Genomic DNA, 25,755 nt, shown 5'->3' with positions numbered 1-25,755 from the left:
AATAAATAATAAACCCAAACTGAGTGCATATGGTCTTTTTCACAGCAGACATAGTAGGAAATAGTAGGAAAAGCATAGACGTTCTTCAACATTAATGATGGCGCTAATGTATTCAAATGCGTAATGGTCCTGAACATAAAGCAGCTAGAATAGAATTCAGCTGTCATAACAGCATTTTTTATATACTAGCTCCTTTGATTTGGCTTAAAGTACAATCAGGTTGGATGGTTTGTGAATTCCTCACATCGCATTGCAGCGATACTGTGACTTTTCTGTTTGTATGCTTTTTGGATAGTACACATGCAAAAAGCATACACATCAGACACAGATTGGATAATTTAGACATTATTTGAACTGTACAACTATTCCGACAACTTCTGGATTTCCTGCAGCAGTGGTCTTTTCACAAAAATATTATTGTTCTTTAGCAAGTCACTGGAATACCAAGTGCCACTTGGGCTTGCAAGCTGCATCTGCTTGCAATCCCAAGTGTCTGCCATGTTTGTCTCAGTTAAATAAATATTGCCAAAGTTTGACCTCAGTTTAGTTAAAGCATATAGATGATGATGGTTGATTTAACAGTCATAACATGTCTGATTGTTCTATTACTATATCATATGTTATAAATCATGGTATTTTGTAAAATTGTAATTGCACAATATCCTATACATGGAGATTTTTAATAAACTGGACATTAGATGCCAAAGGATTACACAGAAACACCCTACCGCCAAACACCTTGCAACACAATTATTTTCATGATTCAAAACAAAGTCCTCTTGCTGCAGCAAAAGGTGCACATCAAATAGAAGTCTTGGTTAACCAGATATTTGTATTACCTGTCATAATAGGCCTCCATGTGGATAAGGATCACTCTGTTGGCCTGTGTGGTGAGATTAACCTGAAGCAAGCCTATACAGCCTATACAGTTACAGTCTTTATGTTTCATATGGGACTGAAGGGTCCTTTTAAGATATTAAAGTTACGCACTCTCACATTCGGACTTAGATATGTGCGATCACTTAAGGACCTTGTGATCCTCCTGCAGGAGCTCCTGAGCAGACCGTGCACCCTGCTTTGGGAAGCTCTGCCGCAGCAGCTCAGCCTCCTCCCTCCAGGCCCCGCCCCCAGATGAAGCCCTCAGTAAAAAGGCAGACAGATAGTAGTAAACTGATAGAAACTTTGAGCGAGTGCGGTTGTTTGAACACAAACTGATAAAATATCCCGTCGACATTGTTCTCTGTGATTTTTTTTTATCTACTACATCAAAAATAACTGCGTGAATGTGCAGCCGAAATAACGACTTTGATATCCGCATCCAGCGCTGCGACCTCAACTTCAACCAAGTTTACTTGGGCATTTTCTGAAGATTGCATGGTATGTCCGCTTGTTTTCAAGACCTAATTCTTTGACTAGATAACGCTTAGCTTTTGTCCAGAAGATAAGGTTTATGTAAAGAATGTCAGGCAGCACTGTGGGTGCGAATCCCTTGAAAATGCTGTTTACAGTTACAGTGTACTTAGCCGCTCAAAACTCCAGCAGAACATCTGTCATGATTCCGCTGACATGCTCTCCTGCTTTCTCCCGCTGTTGTTGATTGTTAGCTACGGGCTAACAGCACAGAGCTCTTGCTTAAATTCTCTTTGTTGCTGGTTTGGTTGTGTTTCATAAGAAAGCTGCTTTAAAGAAAAGCACAGGTAAACATTGAGTGAAGTATTCCCTTCAGAGTGACAACAGCACGATACTGTGTGCGCGCGCGCACGGGTGTGCTTTCTCTTCTCACCCGCGCGCTTCTGTGGGCACAAACGTGACTGACAGTGCAAGAAGTTTAGAGAAAAACTTAAGAGTGTCAACTCGTGTCTTTACACTGGATTAAAATGGACAGGACTACTGTGGCAGTCACGGTGTACTTGTATGTTATGGTTGCTCATGCTTAGGATATTTTCTCTATTCTTTTAGCTTGCTTTAGCTTCACACATCCAGATGGTGAGTTCAGGGATATTACTGCAACCACATATATATATTTTTATTATAGATGAATTTGTTAAAACTCCAAAATCATGAGGTATTTTATTTGCATTTTATCTGGACAGCACAGTGGTGAAGCGGTTAGCCTCACACAAAGAGGGTTTCTGGTTCGAACCCTCTGGCTAGCTGGGGCCTGTCTGCAAGGAGTTTGCATGTTCTCCTGTTTGCATGGGTTCTCTCCGGCCTCTCCGACTCCTTCTCACAGTTCACAAACATGCCTTTTATTTTAGGCTGATGATTCTAAATTGTCCATAAGTGTGATTGTTTGTTTATCTTTCTCTGTGCTTGTTTATCACCCTGTGATGGACTGGCAATCCCTCCCTCTCAGTGTCGGCTGGCATAGACTCCAGCCCCCTTCTGTGCTACATTGGATAAGGATTAATGAAAATAAAATGGAAAAATGGATGGATGTTTACATAAATAGATGGAACATTTTGTAAGCCATCTTTTAAGTTTTACGACCAGTCTGGAGATAAGATCGCCAGTGCTGTCATAAAAAGACGTTTTTAAAATGTTTTGTTGATAGAATATTCAAGTCTGTTGAAGTTTTTGTTAATCAAGTGGCTGAAAATTCATTAATTATAGTAAAACAGAGTTATTGCTTTTACTTTGTGCCAACCGATTGTGTTTACATGGCACCCACCAAAGGTCCATTTCAATGCAGGATAAACCCTGATACTGTCTAAGGGGAAAATGAGACATTGTGACATTTTATCTGTAACATTAATACATTAACAGGGGAACAGTCTCAGATCAAAACTGAGAAAAGTCTGCCAGCTGCTATACAGAAGCAGTTGTGGCTTACTTTACCAGCTCTATTTGATTAGCAACAAAAATATAGCTTGATGTCACCAAAAACACAGTACAAGCTATCGCAGACAGTTTTGCACAACCTTAAGACAATCTTCAATTTTTGAGGGGTATCGGTATCGACTTTGAAATTGCAGTCTCGTGACAGTCCATAGACACTGAAAGTGCAGAAGAGCTCACTATAGTTCTTTCAGAAGCTCATATGACCACATGATTTTCAAAATGACTTATGAGTATTAATCCTGAGTATCTTACTCATACACCACAAGATGCACTATATAACACAGACCTCAGCCTTTGTGTTATTGCTCTCTTCGCGCATGGCTTTGCGATTACAAGAACCCTGTAAATGCCCTTGGGTCTTGACATCGCTTAACTGCAGCGTATGCATACGTGATGACACAGATATAAGCCAGGCCTTTAACACTTAACTGACCACAAGTATTCAGCTTGGTTTCACTGATGTTCAGTACGTTCAGTCTGGGGTCTGCATGCTATAATGTACTTTCCAGATTCTCTTTGAGGGAAATACTTTGCTCGGCTTAGACAGTCAGGGTTGAGAAGAAGTCACATGAGGTGATTTGAGTTGTTGCTGCAACAAAACCATCACCATAGCATAGAGTTAAAACCTTCTCCAACCCAAAACAGCTTTAAAAGGCTATGACTAAATCTTTTGCACATAGGTTTTTAGAAGCTGTTTTACCACCAGCTTTCTTAGTATTGTAACCCAGTGCAAATGTGATTCCAACCATAGATACATCAAAAGAGCTACACACTGTTTTACGTAAAGAAAGTCTCCTTTGATTTGGTCTTTGCTTCCCAAAAGGTATTGCAACACAGTTTAGCTTTGTTTAGTCAGTGAAGAGATGAAGGTCAAGGAGCGGCATAAATCAAACAGAGCGCTCTGGTTCTCACTGACAAGCTGAAAGTGTAATATTTGTCATGATGTTCCAAAATGACTTCCCAGCCCTTGCAGCTGCCACACAGTGAAAGGCCCTTTTGTCCTGTGCAAGCTGCTTGCACTGCAGAGTGATGCACCTCAGTACTTTGTGCATCACTTCCTATATACACTGTATAGCTCACCACAGGTTATATAGATGCACATGTGTTTCTTCCACACAGCTCTATACTAGTTAGAGACAGTGCCTTTAAAGTGTGAGCACCTGCAGTTCTTGTTACAAGACTTCTAACATGACAACAGTTTCACTTTTCTTGCCACAAAGAGTCAGACATCAATCAGAGAAGAAATTTGCACAACTTTTTCTGCGGACCATATCTTTCTAGAGACATGTTTTGATTGCATCTACAGAACATACCCACATAATAACTGAGAATTAGAAAGAGCTAAAAGGATTCTTCGGAACATGGTAAATCTTTCAGAAGTCCACGTTTTAATCTTGATTTAGCCTTTGAAAAACAACGAGCTGGATTATTGGAAATGGAAAAGCTTGCTTTCATTTGGATATATTAGGTTCCAGTGTACTGTTTTTATTAATACTTGTCAGAATGTAAGAACAGCATGGCCATGTGTTCCTTATCTGCTCTGCTGCTCTGAAGTTGTTCTGTGCTTCTCTGGTCTGACTCTTATAATGCACTGTTTTGAAGGCATCTTTCTGCTGCTGATACTGGAATTTATAACCTTGATAAAAATGCATTAAAATATACTTGTAATAGCCGTGTCTGCGGCTGCAGATATCACACAGTTGTTTTTGCAAGATGGACTTCATGGTCAAAAGCACCTGCTCGTCTGAGCCTAACTCCTGACTCAATCATTCCTGCCTCATTCATTTTTTTCTGTAAAAAGAAAAAGGACCAAGTATAATTACAATTATACTGCTAAATCTGCTAAATGAAAATTAATTCTTAATTATTGCAAAAGAATTTACAAAATATAATGATTCTACATTTCATGATGTGTTTAAATATATTTGTCAAAAAGCATCTAAGCTGCAAGCGTCTTATAACGGGTTTTTCCCAAAGGTAGTAGCTGACATCTGTGGGGTGGTTTTGCCAGCAGTCACACTGACATTGCACGCTACTTAGTCCTTTTTGACAGCCTTATATGGCCAGTGGATGTTACTTTTACCCTTTTCTTTCATAAGCTTATCTATCCACTTGCATGTTAACCATCTGTAGCTTTGCAACACTCAACACTTGGGAAATGCGTTTGCGTTGTTCGGTTTGTTTAAACTGAAAAGTGAAACCTAGACAGGTGACCTTTTTGATTGATTCAGACTAGAAATCAGTTTTGGTTTCTTGTTTTTTCCGCCACTCTTGAGTCATTGGCACTGCTTACATACCCCACCACCTTTGCCACGGAAGGAAGGGGAATGTGGTTATAGTGGCAGAATTTTTTTTCCAGTTTTATCAACTAGAATAAAACAATTAAATTTTTCACTGTACAAAAATCACTTTCATAATTAAACTTTACACCCTTTTCCTTTCTATGCAAGACGATTAGGATTTTTCCTTCTGCCACTTTCTGAGAGAAACTCTGTAAAATTCTGGATATTCTTTGTTTATAAATGTACATGAATTTCATTTTTCCCCTTGTCATAGCCGTCACTGTTTACACTTAGATTAAGTTAAAGCTTCAGTCAGGGTCATGGTAATTAGTGCGGTGGTACTAAGCTGCTTACTCAAGACCCCACTAGAGTTTCCTGAGTCTTTAAATTAAAGTGTGTTAATAACCTGTGGCATGTTCTGGACTGTTAACACCCAGCAAGTCAGTCATCCATCCCAAACTACTTGCACACTCTAACAGGCTTGGAAGGTGTGTGCAGCCTGGTCCTTTGAAGCATGCATAACCTCCAATTAACCCTCCCAGATTAATCCCCTGGTCTCCTAAGTGCCTCTCTTCTTGTCTCATCTCATCACTCCCACGCTGTATATTAAGCAGAGCCCAGTTCCCTGCTGTTTGTAAATGCTTTAATTGAACCTGCTTCTTCTGGTTGACATCTTTTATTTTTGTTCACTTGCAGCTGGAGCCTGAACGTGGCTTTCTGCAGACCCATTCTCAAGAAGGGAAACCTTTGTGAGACGCTGAAGAACGGCCAGTTCATCCACTTTTATCATACTGGAATCTGCAGAATAATAAAATGGCTACAAGGTCCCATATTCCCTTGATGCTTCTTGCAATATGTTGCCTGGCATCTGCAGGTATGTTTATTTCATTTCAAGCCACTTCCTATGCTTTTCGTGTGAGACTAGGTGTTATCAGATATATGTGTGTTTGTTTGTTTGAAGAGCAAAAACATCTCCTGAACCGACGTTTGCTTCATACTTCAGTTTGTGAACCATGATTTTAGTTTATAGCGTTAGAGGAGATGAATAATCAAAAATAAACCCTGATAATTTACTTGTTACTTGAAAGTGCATAATTTAGCTCGGCGTTAACAACTCCAGTATGGTTTTGGAAGATGGAACTTATTAATTATTCTGGATGTTTGGCTCTGCTTCAGAATTGTTGTAATCATACAAACTTTGCAAAAATCCTTATGGTGTTATGGTGTTGAAACATTGTGGTGTCAAAATGTTGCCTATGCTATGGGATTTTCCACCCTTCTCCCAGCATGCCTTTCTAGACAGTGCTTGTCAGAGTCATGAGTAAGGGGGATTTATACTAAAGAAAGTGCTGACAAGTTCGATCTGAGAATACAAAACACTCAGCAGGCCTACGTGTATCTGTCAGATTGGGTGGAATGAGACTCAGATTCTGCCAAGTACTCCGTAATTCACAGCAGTGATGCAGACAAACCAAAGAGAGAGAAAATAGATAAGTAAACTGCTACACAGGTGGTTGTATGTGCTACAGGTTGACAGTTTTTGAAAACTCGAGAGGTTGTCGAAAAACTTCGCAAAAAACACTCGACAAAGTCTTGGCTTCTCATTTTAACTTCTTCTCCCCCTATATCAGCCCTTATGTGGTGATATTATCTGAGTGGTGACACCTATTGTTCGGAGAATACTGCAGCAGCTTCCTGTGCCGTAACCATGGGTATAAATACAAGTTTCTCTGAAACGTGGGTATACTGCGGCCTTTAGACTTCCTAAGACAGTTCTGCCACACAGAGAGTCAAGTCTCTGCAGTCATATCAGCTCTTTGAGACTTGAGCAGTACAAAGGAAAAAAAGGCATTATCATGCTAACATGCACACAATGACAATTATAATAGTCTGATATTAAAAGGTTACATTTATCTTCTTCTCTTAGCATTTTTGCTGCTTTTTAAAAAAACAAAAAACAAACAAACTGTACATTCTGCATGTTGTTTAAAGACAGAGCAAAGTCTCATATGAATATTGATGGATGAATACTCAAGGAGGATCAGCAAAATATATAGAGTATATCATGAGGGGGCAAGAATGCCTGTGATGATTTTATTCTCACCTAAAAAAGCATCTGCTGGTGGTGATGTCTCCTGGACAATTCCTAGATGTGGTGTTCTGATCATGGCCAACTGGGAGGAGTCCCAGGGAAGAGCAAGGGCATGCTGGAGAGATTAAATCTCTGTAGAGATGTTATCTCTTGGTAATGACTCAGTGTTTCTCCAGAAGAGCTGGAGAGTGGTGTAGGAATCTCTTTTTAGACTGCTGTCTGGACCAGACCTGGATGGCAAAGGATGGATGCATGGATCTATGAAGACATCAGAATAAATCCCCTTGGAAGCATAAAAACTTGTCAGTTTCACAGGTGTGGAGAAATTGGAATGGCAATTTAGCAACTGGTAGCCAGTAACTTTTTAAAGCATCACACTGAAAACCAAAATATTTTAAAGATTTTATAGACCAAATTAAAAAAAAAAAATCTAATCCAGCATGGATCTTCCTCTGGGGAGCATGAATGTCTTTAGCAGATTTTGTGCCAATTAGTTTGTAAAATGTAGAGAAATACTAGAATGAGTTTCTTGGAATTTCGCTAAAACCCTAACAATGTCAACCTATTTGCAGACCCAGATCCATCACGATTTATCTTTATTAATGAAGATAAAGTGCCATGAATATTTGCACCACTTTTTTTCCTCAATATCCAAATAGGATACAAGAAAACTGCATATGCGTAGAAATTCAAGGGAATAAAATAATCCTAATAGCGTTAAACTAAAAACCTCTGGTCCAGTATTATCTGTACCAAATTTCATGCCAGTCCCTTGAAAGTTGTTGGGAGAATTGTTGATGTTCTGTTTCGGGTGAGTAGTCGGCAATTGTGGCCACATCTGTGTTGACTAGAAGTGGGTGGAGTTTCAAGTAGTTGTGGAGTTGGCCATGAGAGGTAATTAGAGGAACTTTCGTTGCTTTTACATCTACACTGGCTGCAAAGTTCAACTGTGGGTTTCTTTGTTTGGTAAATTGAACAAATCCCATAGTGTACTGACCCCATCCTGACACTTAGCCCTACAGTTTGAGGACAAACCTGTCACACTGACTTGAAAGGAGCACAAACCATATTCAGATTCAAGTGTTCATTCCGTTTGGTCTCTTTTTTAGAATGTAAGATGTCCTGTTTACAGAAAGCAGTTTCACAATGTACGGCTCTCGACTTGAACTCACTCCAGATTTAGACTGCAGTATCCCGTTTTGTTTTTCTGTGGCAGCACAGGAATAATGTGTGGTTCGCATTTTTCATAGTTTCAGTCTGATTGCCGCCATAGGTAATTATTGTAAAAGTTCTTCTCTTATTCTCTGGGGGCTTGAACCGCACTCCAGAGAGCTGACTCTTACTCAGACAATAGCAAGTTAGTGAATATGTGTTGTGGGCAGAGCAAACATAATTTCTGCCACAATGCCAGGATCTCCAACACAATGAAGTCCCATATGAAGTTTTCCTCTAAATTCCTCCTCACACGGCAAGATGCATTGTTATACTAAGTCACAAGGGACAGATATTTACAGTTTGACAACCAAATGCCCTTTCCTCCAAAGAGTATTGTCAGTGACTGTATTCACTGATTTACTGGCAAATGATTTGTTTTTTTTTGGGGGGGGGGTGTTTTCTATCATTTAAGGGAAAATGTATGCCAAATAGCACATTCAGAACATTATCCTTTTTGCTTTCTGCCAAATATTTTTTAAAACTGCCACTGAGAAGCTTACCAGTTTTTCTTTACTCCAAACCACACCACGGACACTCCACACCACATCAGCCTCTTTCTTTCACCTCTCTCTCTTTTACTGTCTGTTCCTACTATCGCACAGCATCTGTGTAAACAGTCACATCTGCCCTTAAACTTGTCAGGAGTGCTCTTACGTAATGTTTAGATTAGTCTGCAATGAGTCTTCTTTCAGCGTAATGCAATCCAGGTTCTGAGCCTCCCATAACTCTTAAAAGTCAGACTGAGAGCACCTTGATGTCCATATTTCAATTCTGTGCTCTGCTGCTTCACTCTGCTGTTTATAAGTTGTTGTTGTTGTTTTTTCTCCCTCAATATGATCGCTGCCATTTTGCGGTTGCGTCTCCTAAGCATGCCATAATGGTAACTTTGTGAAGGATATATTAGGGACATTGGGGCTGACTGTGGATTTTACAGTGAAATAAAGTCTTTCAGGAGCCACGCCAGATATTAATTTGAGACAGTTGCCAAAAACGGCTCCGGCAGGATGCTGGTTACACTGGAGGCACAAGGCCGGGGTGTTGGCTAACTGAAAAACACACCAGCGTTATTGAGTGCAAAAGCACTTTCTCTCTTATTGTCTATCCTGATTTTACTTATGAGGTGGCTTGATGGATGACCAAGCTACTAGTGCGAATTTGTCTCCAGCGATTCATTGTAGACTGTTAAACAAAACGAGAGAGAATTTGGAGCCGTGCTCATATTCAGAGTGCATATGTTCGCTTTCAGCTTTACATTCGAGTAAACAACTTCTTTCAGTCTGCATTTTTCTATACTCCTGGCAGACGCGAGTCACTGCGGTGCCAAAAGTGGTTGTAACTTTTCTTTCTCTCCACAGTTGAGCAAAAGGTTTGTCTGTGTATCCACGGTGCTTTCTTAGGGCCAGCAAGAGTCAGGACTGCCAGAGAGCATTGTGCAACCGCTGTAATCTGAGAGGTGGGGTAGCCAGGGGGAGGAGAGAAGTAAGCGCAGCCGTGGGTCGTCTGGTCCAAATCGACACACTCCACACACGCACGGCGTGCCAAACCGACAAAGTCCCTTCCAGCATGCTAAACCAGATGTGGCCCAGTGATTCATGCGAGGAGCCGGAGCAGCGCAGCGCAGAGGCAGTGTGCTGCTACGCTGAGTGGTTGGGATGTTTACATAGCAACGGGTGTCCTGAGTCTGTCTAATTACAGATCTGCTCTCCCCCATGGTGAAGCCTTTATCTTAACAGTGCTGTCAAGTAGGAGGCAGTCATTGCGGCCCTGTGTGTTTATAGCTTTTACTTATGAATGAAGGGAACCGCAGTATTACCCAGTTTAATTAACAGTGTAAAGTGTGTAAAGTGATTGGTGGAGTATTTAGTTTGATTTACTAACTCATATACTAGCTTTTTTGAAAGCAGACTCTCACCAACACATGGAAGAGTGCCTAAGTGAAGTGCAGCAGACATGTTTCTACAGACACAAGATCTTCTATGTCTGTCATTTCTTATCAGCCTCTTGTTAAGAGGATGCTTACGTAAATCTGAAGGAGTCAACCAAATCCCGCCCCCAACCCTCTCTCTTCCCCTCTCTCGCTCTCACTCTCTCCATAGTTCCAGTAAGCAGGCGTGTAAATAATTTTGGTCAGAGCCAGTAATGGGAGACAGCTGGGGTGATCGTGCGCTTTCCATTGTGTTTAACAGCCCCGTGGAAAAAAAAAAAAAAAAAAAAAAAAAATCTGGAGAGTAAGAGTAAGAAAGTTATGTGGAGTGTGACTTCATTGAAGAATGAGAGCGTAATAGTAAAAAATTGGACTCCCTCTGTTCTGATAACCTACGGAAGCAGCAAGAAAAAATATTTTGGGCTATCACATTATATTGCTTGAGGTGTCTTTTTTTTTATTAAGTGCAGTTTCATCACTTTGCAAAGATGCCAAATTTGGGCGTATGACTCAAAAAATCCTGATATGGGATGCAAGGTGAAGGCCTCCAGGTTGTGTCTTTCAACAGACTCACCCCTCCTGGGGCCTCACCTTCCCCACTCCTTTTCCACCAGATGAGTCCTGATGAAAGACCATGTCGCAGTTTTGGAATAATCCCTTTTAAAAACAGGGGTGACTTCCAAAAAAATGACAGTAAGACCTTCAGAGCTTGATCCGTGCTATAGATCACAAACATATGCTTTCCACTTGATTTTCAGAATTTGACAGAGAAAGTAGTTCTGAAGTAGCTTGTAGTGAGCTGTTATACACTTAAAAAGCACTGTAATAGTGCATCTGCAAAACAGAAAACAAGAAAAAAAATCCTAAGATTTGCTTATCCAATTCAAGATCACAGGGAGGCTGGAGCTCATTTCAGCTGCATGATTATTGATTTATTTGTTGAAAATCTTCTTTGCTTATTCATTGTCTGTGGTCTTCTCTAACTGGCCAATTATTCATCACACTTTCTGTTTTTTAACTGTCCAGTTAAGAGGCCCTCCCAAGCCTCCTTTGTGCATGTTAATACATGAGACAACATGGCACTTGACAAGTCATTTTTCTTCTTTGCCCTCCCCTTTGTAAAGTTGAAGCCCAGTGGAATGTAGTCTCTTCCAGTGTGTGTGAAAATGCCGTCTGACTTGCCCTTTCCACCTCTTTGGCTCTCTTGCACTGGGCTTACTTACTGGCACAAAGGACCAGCATTGTTTCAGCCTTTGCCTTCTGTTGATGGCAGCCTGCTGCTTCTCAAAAGCCCCTGTTATCACATATGAGTGATAGTTCTATAAAATATCACAAGAACAAAGACATTTTGGGCTGCTATATGATTGATTAAACAAGTTCATGTTATTTATTGCTTTGGCAAATTCCCCTCCAAATATGCCTAACTAGGCAAGACTTATGATTTTAACGGGTAAGTAAGGGTGTGTGCCTGTGTAAATTCAGATGTCAGATTGAGGAGGCTAAGGATGGCTCATCTTGATACCTAGAAACACTTTCCTTGTGATCCTGATCAGCATGCCGGCTCCCAGTTTTTCCTTTTTTGTCTATAGTCTATTTAACACACTCTTTCAAATTTTGATTTTTATATCAAAATTATTTTTAGAATGTTGTCTCTTTGTATAACGGGGACATTGCGGTTATTAAACTAAAACACTGCACTTTAACTTAAACATTTCATCTCCACTTGATCCCCAGTCCATCTGCCAGATTTATTTTTTTTATTAAATCTGTTGGGTGGATTGTATTAAATACTTTACATTGAGAGTTCTGGCAAAGCAGATGATCCAGCACAAATGAAACGAGTCTGATATCTAGTGGGACAAGAAGAAAGACCCCAGGGCACACCTCTCTGCTTCCACAACTACGTCTAAATCTTTGTGAATGCAGACGATGTGGCTGTTCCCAAACCCCCGCCGAGCTGTTGTCAAAAACTCGGCTTTTGAAGGCATCTGTGATTGATGAGAAAGCTGCCCTTGGAGCTGCAAGACAGACATTTCTCTCCATTGCATGGTAAATGTTGTACTGCTTGGGTAGTTTCAGTACTGCTGAGAACTGATTTGTGCTGGGTTGGCTGATGGCTGTTGCACGCCACTTATGGTATTTCAGTGTAACAGACTGTAGCAGTGCTTGTGTTGCTGTTGTTATAGCATTATAGGACTCTTCCTTCTTGCATTTTTGTTTTTTACTGTTACTGTATTATTTTGTGTATAATTCTCAGCTGATGTTATCTATTAAAGATAAGGTAAGCTAGCCTACATTAGTCCCAGAGTTGGAAAATTCACAACTTCTTTAAATATATATGAAAAGCCACTTCTTGTTTCTTGATTGAGTTGACAACTTATTTGCTTTGATGTTATAGGTCCAGACAGCACATGTCAGCACCCATCAGTAAAGACATACAGTGGTAGCACAGCCAGTCTTTAGTCATATGCTCGGTCTCCCCCAGCTGTCTCACTTTACACAGTGGCTCCTGTGTTCCTCTGGGAATTAGCCTTGTCTTCCATCTCTTCAAAGACCTCTGATTTATGCCTGCATGGAGAGGTAGGCAGAAATGTACCCGCTTCCATCTTGCCTGCTTGCCTGTGACTTCATATGCTGCTTGTAAGTGGTCATGTTTTTTTGTTTTTTTTTTGATCACTTACCAACATGAGCCTCCTACATCTGTCAGGGCTGATGAATAATGACCAGTCTCACTATCAGTACCTAGTATGTTATATACTACATAAATCATAGCTACACTAAGCTGTTAAGTATCTTTTCAGATCTGCATTTACAAAGAAAAACCTTCTAACTTAAACATGACCAAACTTTGCAACATCAACACCCATAACATTATTAAAGAGTGTTTCTCTCATCTCTTCTTTACTTTTTACATCTATTGGTCATTAGAAATGATGATACTGATATATCAGAAAATAGCTAAGAGAAATCCTTCTATTCATAATTTAAAGAATCCTGAATAAAACAATCCTGCCCCCAAAAAGCTAATCAGCAACCCAACTGTGAAAAATGTTATCCATTTATGTTGCTGTGTTGATGCATAGTGCAGTAGAGGTTTCAGGTTTCAACAGGTTCAGCTGTGTGGTGACAGACTTACGGTATCTATAATGTGAATTAGAATATTTTGTTAAGAATTCTGGTGGGATTATCCAAATATGCTCATGATGCTGGCAGTCTGGTTCGAGCTGCTTATAAACCTCTAATGCCGTCTATGTTTGTATGTTTGTAGATATGTTATATGTAGAAGTATAACCTGCCGTGGGAAAACATTGTAAATCTTATTTTTGGGCATACTCACCAAACTTTTGGAGAGGTTTGCATCAGGTCTGAACTGTTTTTATATGCCAATCACTACTGAAATTCAAGTTTAGGCTCCCTCCTCATTAATTAGATACATGGTTGTATTAACTGTTAAAGCGGTGGCCAAGTGGCAAAACTTGTTTCTAGAAGGACCAGTCAAATCAGTCACTTACCTGAACCCATTTCTTTCTCTGTAATTATTTGGTAGATTGATGTCTTATATTATGCTATTTAGATCGTTATGCAACGTACAGATGCCTTCGGGGAGTCATCTGATTAAGTCTGCATTCATTCCACCACAAGACACTTGTCTTAAAAATACAGCAACACTAAAAAAGAACCGTCTTGAGTGACAAGAACAAAGAAGTCCTTCACCATGTTGGGTCTTGATATAAACTGCTTTGAGTCAGTTTGGGGTCATTTGAAGAGACAGAAGTGATTACGGCATATGAACACTGGTTACTGCCTGACGCATGTTAGCAGCCCCAAAGAGTCGTTGGTCATTAAAGGTGTTCTTTGCAGTTCAGGCCCGACGACTGTGGAATTCTCTGCCTGAAGATCGCAGGCAGTTGAACTCGACATCTCTTTGCAAAAACTATTTTTTACTTCAACCTATTTTTAATATGCAGTATTTGTTTTTTCCTGTTTATATTAAAATAATTTTTACTCTATGAAATTCATTTTTCACTTATTGAAGTTTCTTATTGTTTAGCCCTTTGTAACATTATTTAAGTACACTTTAACTTAAGTGTACTTAAGTTAAAAATGGCGCTAGCAGTAAGTATTGATCTGGTTTAAAGTAAGTTTCCCTTTATTTGGCCACTCTTGAACATAAACCTTCAAAATGATAGGACCATACTTGCCTTTCAACGTCGAAGTTTACATCCAAAGGAAGTTAATTTATTATCTCAACACCTGTTAACATACTTAGGAACTAAAAGAAGCTTTGCTTGCATATCCTTACTCCCTTCAAACAGTAGATAAAATATAATCCAGTGAAATGAGTGTCTGATTTAGCTGTGTTTTCTACTGTATGCCAGCTGCAGAGATGAATCTACCAATAAAGACTGTTTGGGTGATATTGAGTTACAGACAGATTTGTGGGATATCTAACTTCAGACTTCACACTTTGATGGCGAAGTTTATGACTTCCCTAATGGCGTTCAGGCTCACCCCTGCCCCTCCTCTCTTCATCCCATTCCAGCTTCCTCCTCTCATGCCTCCAAGTTTTACAATCCAGAGATAAATCCTTTTCATAGGAGGGCCGGTGAAGTGAACTTACACTACCCTTATGAAAGGCTTTACTCACTTCCTGTAGTAGTGGCTCAAGGTTCAGGGGTGAGTGGGCTGTGCTTATGTCAACACTGCAGAGCTAGTGATTCTTTAGTCCAAACCCCCTTAGGAAAACAAAAGCGGGTAGAATATTATGTTCTCTAAACTGGTTTTTAAGGTTCATGGTCCATGGGAATTATGCCCTGCAGTAAGAAGGAAAGATATAACAATTCATTTAATCCCATTCCCAGGGGAACAGGCATATCTCAAAGATACACCTCTATGCTTCTTCATACATTTTAATTAACTTGGCTTTTTCTTAACATTATTCCACGGCTCTTTTGTCTATCTGTGTAGTGAATGTGTGTATCAGTGCTGCTGCCTTACTTTTGCATTTGAAGAAACACAGTCAGAATTGTTGAAGAAATACTGGCAACTGAATTAGGATGTGTACACACACAGGGGAACGGTTCTGTATGTTTATCTTTGGAAATGGCTTTGTGGGAATATCAGATTTGTCCCTAACTGGCACACAGACTGACATCACTTCCTGTACCCAAGTGGTTGGCTCAGTGCCATGCTGTGGAAAGCAACAAAGTGCATTCTGTGGAAACGGGGGCGTATATTTCTTTGTATGGTAGAAGAGGGCTGTGACGTCAGATGCACCACTCACAGGGGGTAGTTTTCTAATTGTAAAAATTCATATACATGTTTCACAATCTTGACCGTGTCTGGGCTGACTGAACGGACTCAAGTGCAGACGGAAAGATTGAAATGAACAGTCTTTTATTTACAAACACCAAGTAAACTATATACAAAGTGTGGGGAAAGATCAGTGGCCCGGGGATCCAAGGGAAGGGTCTCTTCACTCGCTCGGTGCTCCACGCTCCACACACGCACACTCGTTCCGCTCTCCTACTCCAACACGCTCCACGCAAAAACTCGCCACACTGCTCAGTCAAACACTCACGCTCGGGAATTCAAGAAAGGCTCAAGGGACGGGCCCAGGGAAATCTATTTACAAACAGAAAGTCAAAGCCAGGCTTACACTAACGTGAGTCTGTACAACAGTCCAACGATGAGAAGCTCTGAGCCACCACCTTAAGTAGTGCCCACGAAACTGCTGGATGGTGAGCCTCAGGTGTGTAATTGCCTGCAGGTGTGTGGCCAAATGCAGGAGCTTGTGGTGAGCTCCGCCTAGGCAGGGGAGGAGGCAGGAGAGGTAGAGAGAGCGAGAGCGAAACAAAAACAATAACACATGTAGCCTTAATGAGTCAGCCGGACAGCCACAGGGACTATGACAGAAGAAGTTTGTCTACATGAATAAATTGGTCATTAAAGGAGCAAACATCATTAGCAACCTGCCTTTTTTAGCTTAGGGTTGTTTGGATAAACAAAGACATTTGAAATCATCATCCTGGACATTAGAATCACCAGACACGCCACGATACGATATTATCACGACATTATACATACAGTCGAAATGATGTTATTTTGATTTTTAGCATTTTCCAATGTGCTGACTATTGCAGTAACATATATATTGCGATTTAGCATCTTTTTCATCTGCAAATTATTCTTTAAGAGTTCAGCTCTGTCAGTATCTATTTTACAGAATAAGACCAAGTCTTACTTTAACTGTTTGTTTGCTGAAAAATGAGATTATCAAGCATACTAAAATTGTCTCTAAAGCCTTGCATAAATGCTATCGTACGACAGTCAGGTATCAGTCTGCAATTTGATTGAGGTCATGTTGGCAATTAAATTCAATGTGTTTCCGATAATACAGCAATTAACTGCGATGAATCATCGAACATCACATATCTGTTGATGTCTATGTAGACAAAAATTCAAATTTAACAGTTTGACATTACATTTTTGCTCACCAACTGGCGTGCTTTATAGGACTATGAACTAGCATACAACTAGCTGGCAGCCAGTTGAGTTAAGTGCCCTCAAGTGTGCTCATTAACAAACACTTACTCAGACTGATGGGAACATGTTGGCAATCTGTCTGCATTTATAAATTAGATAACAATTATTTGCAAACCTTCGAAGATCTCTCTGAAGGTTACTGCAGTCAGTCTAGGTCTACTGTTTGCAGAAAGGTTGTCTCCTATCTGGTGACCTGTGCAATCACCTTGCTATCAAACGTAGTCATGATTTCAACACTGTCACGCTCTGGGTAACTAATTAGTCACCACAAGTTACAATACGTTGCATAATGTGAAAAAATTCAGTACAATGCCCAGACAGCCTCTATGATATACATGTGGCTATACATGTATGTTATCTCAAGATGGCATTGTGAGAAATTATTCTCTTGTTCATAGTATACCCAACTGTATATGTTTTATAGATGAAATAAATGTGTTGCAACCAGATTTAGATCTGATAGCGATAACATTATGTGAATTCTGCACTTATATATTTTTTACCCTATGTTTCTATGCATTTTATTACTGGAATAAACAAAGATATGTGTGATACAGACATCTACTATATTTGTTTATAGTAAAAAAACAGAAAAATTTAGAGCATTACAACATAATTACAACATTGTTTCTACCTCCAGGCCATCTTATTTTATTATTTCTTCTAAATTCTTGCAATTCCACTCCAATTGCCCTGGTGTTTTTGTAGTTATTTTAAGCATGAGGCTGGTTCTATTAATTGAAAGCAACAGGACAGATTTTCAAACTGCAAAGCAACCAGTACTCTGCACAATGTCAAATTATATAGAGACTGGTTTTCTTCACTTAAAATTTTTTTTTTGAGGAAGCTTGTAGTCAGGGAATATATAAAAACAAGAGCAGGATTTTTATACGTTATCACATAATAGTCTGGAAAAATAATCTGCTGAATTGGAACAAAATATCTGAAAGAGATATTAGTGTATAACAAATGAGGTCCAAAAGTAGCCTGCCAAGGACTGTGAAAAGTGTCTAGTGACATCACTGCTTGGACCTCACATTGTTTAAATATATCAAAAGTGAGTATTTGCACAGTCTCTCCCTTCTTAATATGGATTTATATGCTCACTTCCTATCTGAGCTCTAATACTATCACAGTGACGCTTAGACAGTGAAGAAAAATAAAAGAATATAATTTATATCTTTTTACAGAAAATAAATTTGTCCTGCACACGGTCTTGTCACACTATATCCAACGTTTCTGTTAGGCTCAGTGTCTGTATATTTGACACTAATCCTCAAAAAGGCATAACTGAAGAAATAAACATCTAACCAGGGGGTGGTAAGGAGAAAAGGTAGCAGGTTAAAGTGCGTGTCAGTCATTGGTGCTACTCTTTCATGTTCATGTGCTTTTCTCACGTAGAATCAGTCACTCTGCAGGAAGCCCTGGTTGTGAACTCTGCAAATACTGATCACCATATTGTGCTAATTTTCAGCTCCATGTTTTTAGTCTGGGACTCCAGAGCCTTGCTTTGCATATTTCAGTGTTAAAATTGACTTATTTTGTTATACTGCAGGCCTCACTGATCACTTAACTTCCATTATAATTCAGTTAAAAACCAGATAAACTAATAGATCAGGGCTCTAGACTAACTTTTTACCACCGGCACAAAAGTTAGGCGCACACAAATTTTATAATAATTTATATAATATGTGTTTTTCTGGATACACTGTGCTTTTTCAGCATTCAAAGATTGATGACACCGTGTCAGAGCACTGGCTATGAATTTCAGAAGCATCAGGCCTTAACTTAACAGAAAAGTTAGCAATAGTTCTTTTCCTATTACAGCTACATCCACTTCTGTCGTGCCTAGGCTGCTCACTAGGGCTGGGTATCATCACTGATTTCTATAATCCATTCGATTCCGGTTTTCAAAGTCCCGATTCGATTCAACTTAGCCTCAGACAGTCAGAAATATTATAATTCTGATCATTTATCAGTACTGACTTCATCAGAATTGTGAACATCACAGCAGATGCCTTTGTGTGAAAGTAACTGAGAATAAAACAGAAAAACATGAAGGAGATTTTCCTGGTCTGGCTTTTTATAGCAGATAACCTTAAAAATATTCTACAATGTTCTGCATATAAAGTTTAAATTTCTTCAGTATTGAACAACAGAAAAAATAGGCTTTCTTGTCAGAGGTCATTTAAGTGAAAAAGAAAAAGACAGCAGCCGACAGCGCTGTAAACAACGGTAGACTGGTGGGTAATAAGCGAATGAATAATACAGAAAACGGAGATTGGAGACGGGAAACTGTTCTTGAAGTACAGAGAGAGATCGAGAGAGAGAGAGCTAGCTGTGCATGAAGTGTGATTTTAATAGTCGTGGAAGCAAAACAGCAAAATTCATGACGACATTGATCAAATGTGAAGCGCAGTTTGCTGTTTCTTTTGCTGCTGGCTCGGTGAATTTTGGTTGGAGAGACAAAACCTGCAGCTCAGAATCAGCGCAAAAAGACGTAAACACAGCGCGGACCGGACGCATCAGAATCGCTAAGCTCCGACAGCGTGTCCGTCTATGGGCCGTCAGGTAAGAAACCCGAGAAAGACAAAGTTGATTCTGATGCGTCGGTCCGCTCTGTGTTTACGTCTTTGTGTGGAATCCGTGTACCTGCTCTCATTTGCTGTTTGGTTGTTGTTGAAATGGTTTTGTGAGCTTTAATCTGAGAATCTGGCGTTTCTGGCAAAACACAGTTATATTTAAAAGTCGATTCAGGATTTAATGAATTGATATCGCTTTATTCAAGCTACTCACCTCCCACTTCCACCTGCACTTTCAACTGGACCACGGCCAATCAGAGAGGTCCCGCCCCTTACTATCTCTGATTGGTTTAGTCCACGATAGGGGCATAATGTGTGTCTGTTGTTGACCACAGGGAAGGTTGCAGATTTTTTATTTTTTATTTTTTATTTTTTGCTACCCGAACAGTTGGTCGCACAGGTGCAACCAAATATTTTATTTTTTTTTTAGTCGCACCGCTGAAAAATTTGGTCGCACTCTAGAGCCCTGTAGATAAATAAGTACATTTTGAGGTGGCGATGGAGGGGAAACTGAGTAGTTTGCAGCCGAAACATACTTTAAGTCCATCAGCGAACTTACAGGCAAGAGACCTACACAGAAGCTACGGCGTCCCCAACAGTCTAACTTGGAGAAACCTTTTTCTTGTTCTAAATGTGTTGTTGACTACTCTCTTTCTGCCATCGTGACACGAGATAAACTCTTTAAACAATGTTTCTACTTTAAACACAGAAAAGTTTCTCGACAGTTTCTGCCAGGCTCAGCTTCTTTTTTCTGCCATTTATATTTTCCTGTTTTATTCCTGGCCAGAACCAGAACAACAAATTTTGAAAAAGGTACATTTTAGATGCAGTTTGCTCAAATATATGCTACAGTGACATAGTTCAGCATCACATCGCCAGATACTAAATTATCTGTTCACAATCTTTTATAAACGCTGCCTCTGTCGTGGTAAATCGTAGGGGAAGCATCAAGATAGTATTTAACGAAGTATTTCAAACAAATCCACGTCACAACATCTTCCTGTGTGTGCCCACGCAGAGTAAACGGGAACAAACGTAGCGGTGAAAGTTATTTGCCATGTGTCTCTGTCTGTGTAGAACTTCTCACTTTCAGAATGAAACCACAATCTTTTTATATTATTACATGTGGTTTCGACGCTGTGACATTTGCAGTAGTTGCCGGTGCTGATGCATAATACTTTATAATAAGCTTGTAAGCTGCCTGCGAAGAAGTTTCTGATGAATAGTAATCTTTAGTTTAATTGTGGCTCTCCATAGATTTCAGTGTTGATCAGCAGGACTCTGAACAGCAGCCCAAAACATCCATCTGCAGATAAACCCTATTGTCTAAATAAAGTCTGATCTATTCCTGAGCCCTTGTTTTTTTGCTTTAGGTATGCCAGCTGTCAAACCCTCCCCCTGAGCCCTGTTACAACAGAGGACTATCTGCTAATGCAGTGTTGTAGATGAGTGAACCGCAGAGCAGAACACAGTGTTGGGAGGTCAGTGGGTGGTTAGGTGTGTAGTTCAGACTGCAGGTGGACTAAATGGTTTCTTTTTTCTCTTTCAGTTTCAGATCGTTCGTCTGTTAACACATTGTCAGAAAATACAAGCGTGCAAAGGTGAACGATATTAACCATTTAAACTAATTTAATAAACACGTTTTAAAGATCTTAATCTTGTAACTTTGTACGCAAAGAAATTTGAATTCAAATCATAGTTTTTTTTTTTAATGAATTTGGGTTGTGATCCGACATGGGAAGGATTAGGCTGATGATGAGGTGTTAATGAAGATTTAGCTGTCTTGTCCTTGTAGCTGTTGGTTCTTAAATTTCATTTATTGCAGGTGTTTTGTTTTCAGAGAGAGGCCTGTGAGAAATAGACTTTGCTTTGAATTAGAGCAGGGCGATATGACCAAAAATATTTATCACGATATACATTTGAAAATTTGCGATAACGATATAACTGACGATATAATTGATATGACACAAAATACTTTACAACTCCACAACTTTATTAGTGCAAAAAAAACCCAACAACGTATATTCACTTAAAAAAGCAGCTGTTTTTTATGTGCATTAAAGTTATATAAAAAATTAACAGTGCAAATGCAAATTCCTTGCTGACAGTTTAACCAAAAGGCATTTCCAGTGGAAACTGGCCGACATATCCTCAGCATAACCATGTATAATACCCACAAAACTTAAAAAGAGGCTATACACACGCAATACGGTAATATTATGTTGAAGCACAGTACATATCACTCCGCCAGGCTCCTGCCTACGATAGTCGCAATGCTCCGACAATCCATCAAGCTGTGCGGGTTCGTAGCTTAGCAAAGTTGTACTAAAACATTTGAGAGATTTTCGAGCGCCGTGTACCACATAAAATCGTTTCGAGGTCAGTAAACACAACCAGAGTTCATACATAAGGCACACGGGATTATAAGGGGCACTGTCGATTTTCAGAAAAATCAAAGGATTGATTTTAAGTGTGCCGTATTTTCCAAAAAACACGGTAATAACAACGGCCCGCTAGCATGCTCTACCAAAAATAGTGCTTTGTTGCGTATCTGACAGATGAAAGCTAAACCAGTTCCACACCACTGAAGTTGCAGCATTTTTACAAACCAATTCTGGTTCATCCGTTTCATTCAACGATCCGCTTTCGCCCTTCTCATTCTCCGTCGCCGCCATGCTTTTTCCGCTATGTGGGTATGAAAACAAAGGCACTGTGCATGCGCGTTTTACCCATATTTCATTTTCTTATCGTTGCCCAATATTATACCGGTATTACCGTGAACGGTACAGTATGGCCCAGCCCTACTTTGAATGATACTGCAACAAAGAATTGTCAGGATTCAAGGTGAATATTTACTGCTCTTTTCTTCTTATGTAGTTTGCAAGATCAATTTGATATGGCTGACTGGAGTGAGATTGAGTTACAGAATAATGGAGGGCTTTGCCTTTTGCAGTATGTCTGAGATTTTGTAGTGTTTTAAAAATTTTGGAGATGGGTTAAGGATGTATTCTTCAGAGTGTCTGGTAGACTTGCTTTTCAGACCGAGTGAACAACGGCTTCTCTCATTCCTGTGCTGTGGGTGTTTTGCCTGACCAGCTAAAGTCACTAGTAGCAGCTGGACAGGACACACTCTGCCTGCCACCAAAGACTGAGGGAAAAGAAAGGTGGATGGAGAGAAGGGGAGACAGATGCGGGGGAGAAAGGCAGACAGGAAAGGTGACAGCAGACACCACGCTGTGGTGGGGCCAACAGATGCTCGTTTTATTTCCTGTATAACTTTTGATGTCAACTGTGGTTGTATGCTGATGGTAATGACATACATGATACGGTTTGTGTCAGTTTGATCAAACAGTGCACTCTCTATTTGTGTGACACTGTTAGATCAGTGTCACCTAAACTAGTTCGTATTCGTTAAAAGACATCGGACTTGTTCCACAAGAGGTGTTACAGTTTAGAAGTTATGATGGATATCTTTAGACGGTGTCCTGGAAATGACTCATGATGTTGCACAGAAGAAGAGGCTAATTCGATATTAATGCACAGTTTTTATCTGAAAACTGGCCCATGGGACAAATTATGAACATTTTTCAGGGCTAAAATAGGTTGTGGTGAAAGGGGAGAGGTGACAGGAAAAATGGGTGGAGCTTATCCTCTGACAAAACACACATTTAATGTATTTGATTCACAAATACTTTTATTACTAGTTCGCTTTGTCTGAAGTGTATAATTCCTCGTGTTTATGCGCGATCATGTTTGGTCCTTTGCTGTTCACACTTTGGCTTTGCAGAGAATCTTTAGTTTTTGCAACACTATACAGCGAATTTTTTTTTATAGTTCGTCACTCTGACCAGAACTGCGCTAACACAGGAAGCACGATGAATCCTGTAACCCGCTGCTCTCATGGTGTCACACCTTTCCTTATATGAAATAAAATGAAATAAAATGAACCAATAACATGATAACATCTTAGCTAAGCCTTGTCACTGCATAGATCGTTTTTTTAATGAAACACACCAAGACTTTAGTGTTTCTCAGCTTTTTTTGTAAAACATTTGTACAAAAACAAAACCAATGTCACCGTGAATGTCCTACTTTTCTATCCATGTGTTGCTCTTTTCTCCCATAAGTCTCTCTGTTCTGCTGTATTTTTAAACAATTACAAAATCACATCATTGGCCAGCAGCTGTTGTAATCTTTTGGCAGTCTCCCAGAAAGACGTGTGTTTTTCTTTGTTTGTCTGGCAGTTGTTTGTTATTCTCCATGTGTGAGGGGAAAAAGTGAGTTGAAGTGCCCTCGGACGTGTTTGTGGGAGTGAGGCGTGCTGACATGGTTGGGGAGGGAATAGGCTTCGGCCCGCTGGGAGGAAAAGCGAGGGGGGTTAGGCGGGGGTTGACGTACTGATGCACCACAGGTTTTTGCCATTAGGTCTGGTGGTTTTATCGCTATAGTAAGACCTTACCGTATTTTAATATATGTATCCTTTCAGTAAGAGTTAAAGATAATCTTTCTGGGTTTGTAGTAAATTCACGAGAAACAAGAGCATAGCAACATAAAGTCCAGGCTGAGGCTGTCTGTGAAGAGTTTGGGATTTATCTCTTGAGAAAAACATGGTAATAATAAATTCTCTGATGTTTTCCTCACAACAAGGAGAGGGAAACTATGCCATACATGATCTCTGGCTTTATGCTGATCCAACATAGGCTTATTTGGCGGCACAGAAAGAGAAAACAATAGCTATGTGTTCTGAGCAACAAAAAAAACCCCAAACCCTTTCCCCCTAGCTGTACCCCACCGCTGAGGCGCTGTGTTTTTGGAGTCAGTTGGAGAGTTTAACATTGTTATCAAACTGTCTTTCACTTAGACTTTAATTATTTCCAAATGTTCCATCTGATTGCTGTTGGCAGCCTTTGCGTGTTTAGTGTGATGTGTTTGAAATGTGAGCGGGCCTTGGCTGGCACAAGCCTGTGAGGTCTGACCCCAAGAAAAAAAAATACTTGGCCAAACTCTTTCTCATAGTGTACTTGACCTTCTAATGTAAAAGTGCTGTTTGTTACCTCACTCGGAACAAATTCTCTTGTACCACCCCGAGTCCCACTTGAGGTTTGTGCATCTGCAAACTGCACCCTCATTGTTTTTAAGTGGGTCATACTCACTTAAAACGTAAAGGAAATTTATAGCATAGGAAATTGTCAGGCTGCGGTTAGGTTAGTTAACCACCACAAAGGTTGTGGCCTATGAATAGAAGTTGCATATCATGCAAGAGTGTGAATGGTAAGTGCAGTCATGTGAATCTAAACGAACCATTGTGCCGGTCAAGGAATTGCAGCATTAATGGATGATAGAAATGTTCATTATAGCTGACTGTGCAGAAGAGAAAGCATAGCCAGACTGACTGAACTCTGAACATCTACTGGAAAGTAAAAGAGATATGTGTACATCCAGTTCCCCCGTTGCCAAAAACGTATTAATGTGAACATTTAATTACTGAGAGTTGACAGTTGTATGACATGCTTTAAAAATGATGGGGAAACCAAGACAAAAATCCTTATATAAATGTCTTTAATTTTGTATACTGGGACAAAAGGAGGTACCCTAAAAGTAAATGATGATAAACAATAATAAACACAGTTTTATATTTGGTAGTTTTTTGAAACAAACAAACAAATAACTGTGCTTAAAATCCACTGCTTCTCTAGTGAGTCTCTTGTCCTGTCACTGAACTTCAAATTCATTTTCTTGGACTGCAGCTGGCGACAGTAGTCCCTGTCCTTCTTCGCAGCCTCATAGCTTTACTTAGTCCTGGTAAGAATGGCCCTCCAACTCAAAGTCAGTCCCCAGAGCAGAACAAGGACTACTGATATCAGCTGCAGGCAGTGGAATTTAAGGGACAAGGCGTTCTCTAGAGCAGTACTGGTTACCACCAGGTGAACTTTAAAATAAAAAGTGAGAGGGTTGTCTGTTCGTGGATGGCGTTGTTCTCTCGGACAGATAAAACAAAATAAAATAAAAGACTAAAAGAATAAAGGACTCCGAAGACACTTGGCCAGCCCAGGTAAAGTCTGTGTGGGAACAACTTGGGCAATAAGCAAATGGACTAAGGTGGTGACTATGGTCTGTGAATCCCACAGAAGGCCTATATCTTTCAGCCAGTCAGTAAATGCACGATCTTCTAGCAGTCCGTAAGGAGCCCAGTCAGCTGGGGGCCTTCTTTGTTGGATTTGGATGGCTTCACTGTGTCTGCATGGGTTTTCTGCTGCAGTCTGAAAACATGCA

The 25,755-nt window shown here is 40.0% G+C and overlaps 1 protein-coding gene across 2 annotated transcripts in view; it reads left to right on the top strand.

The window, feature by feature from the left end:
• Window positions 1-1,148: 1,148 nt before the first annotated feature.
• Window positions 1,149-25,755, top strand: part of tgfbr3 (transforming growth factor, beta receptor III) — a 66,088-nt gene continuing 41,481 nt past the window's right edge. Inside the window, exons 1-2 of one of the 2 annotated variants that reach the window (XM_086281758.1) lie at window positions 1,149-1,377; window positions 5,820-5,997. In XM_086281758.1, coding sequence (XP_086137884.1) covers window positions 5,937-5,997 — 61 coding nt within the window. In that variant the 5' untranslated portion in view covers window positions 1,149-1,377; window positions 5,820-5,936. The remainder of the gene's footprint in view (window positions 1,378-5,819; window positions 5,998-25,755) is intronic. The other variant, XM_086281757.1, reaches the window with a different exon arrangement.

The sequence above is a fragment of the Aulonocara sp. 'chitande type north' Nkhata Bay genome, linkage group LG23 (assembly GCF_057382095.1).
Source record: "Aulonocara sp. 'chitande type north' Nkhata Bay isolate Kocher_YH1m ecotype deep benthic linkage group LG23, A_spYH_male_GT1.1, whole genome shotgun sequence".
NCBI lineage: Eukaryota > Metazoa > Chordata > Actinopteri > Cichliformes > Cichlidae > Aulonocara > Aulonocara sp. 'chitande type north' Nkhata Bay.
Note: the sequence above shows the minus strand (reverse complement) of the source record. Positions and strands in the feature narration are given on the sequence as shown.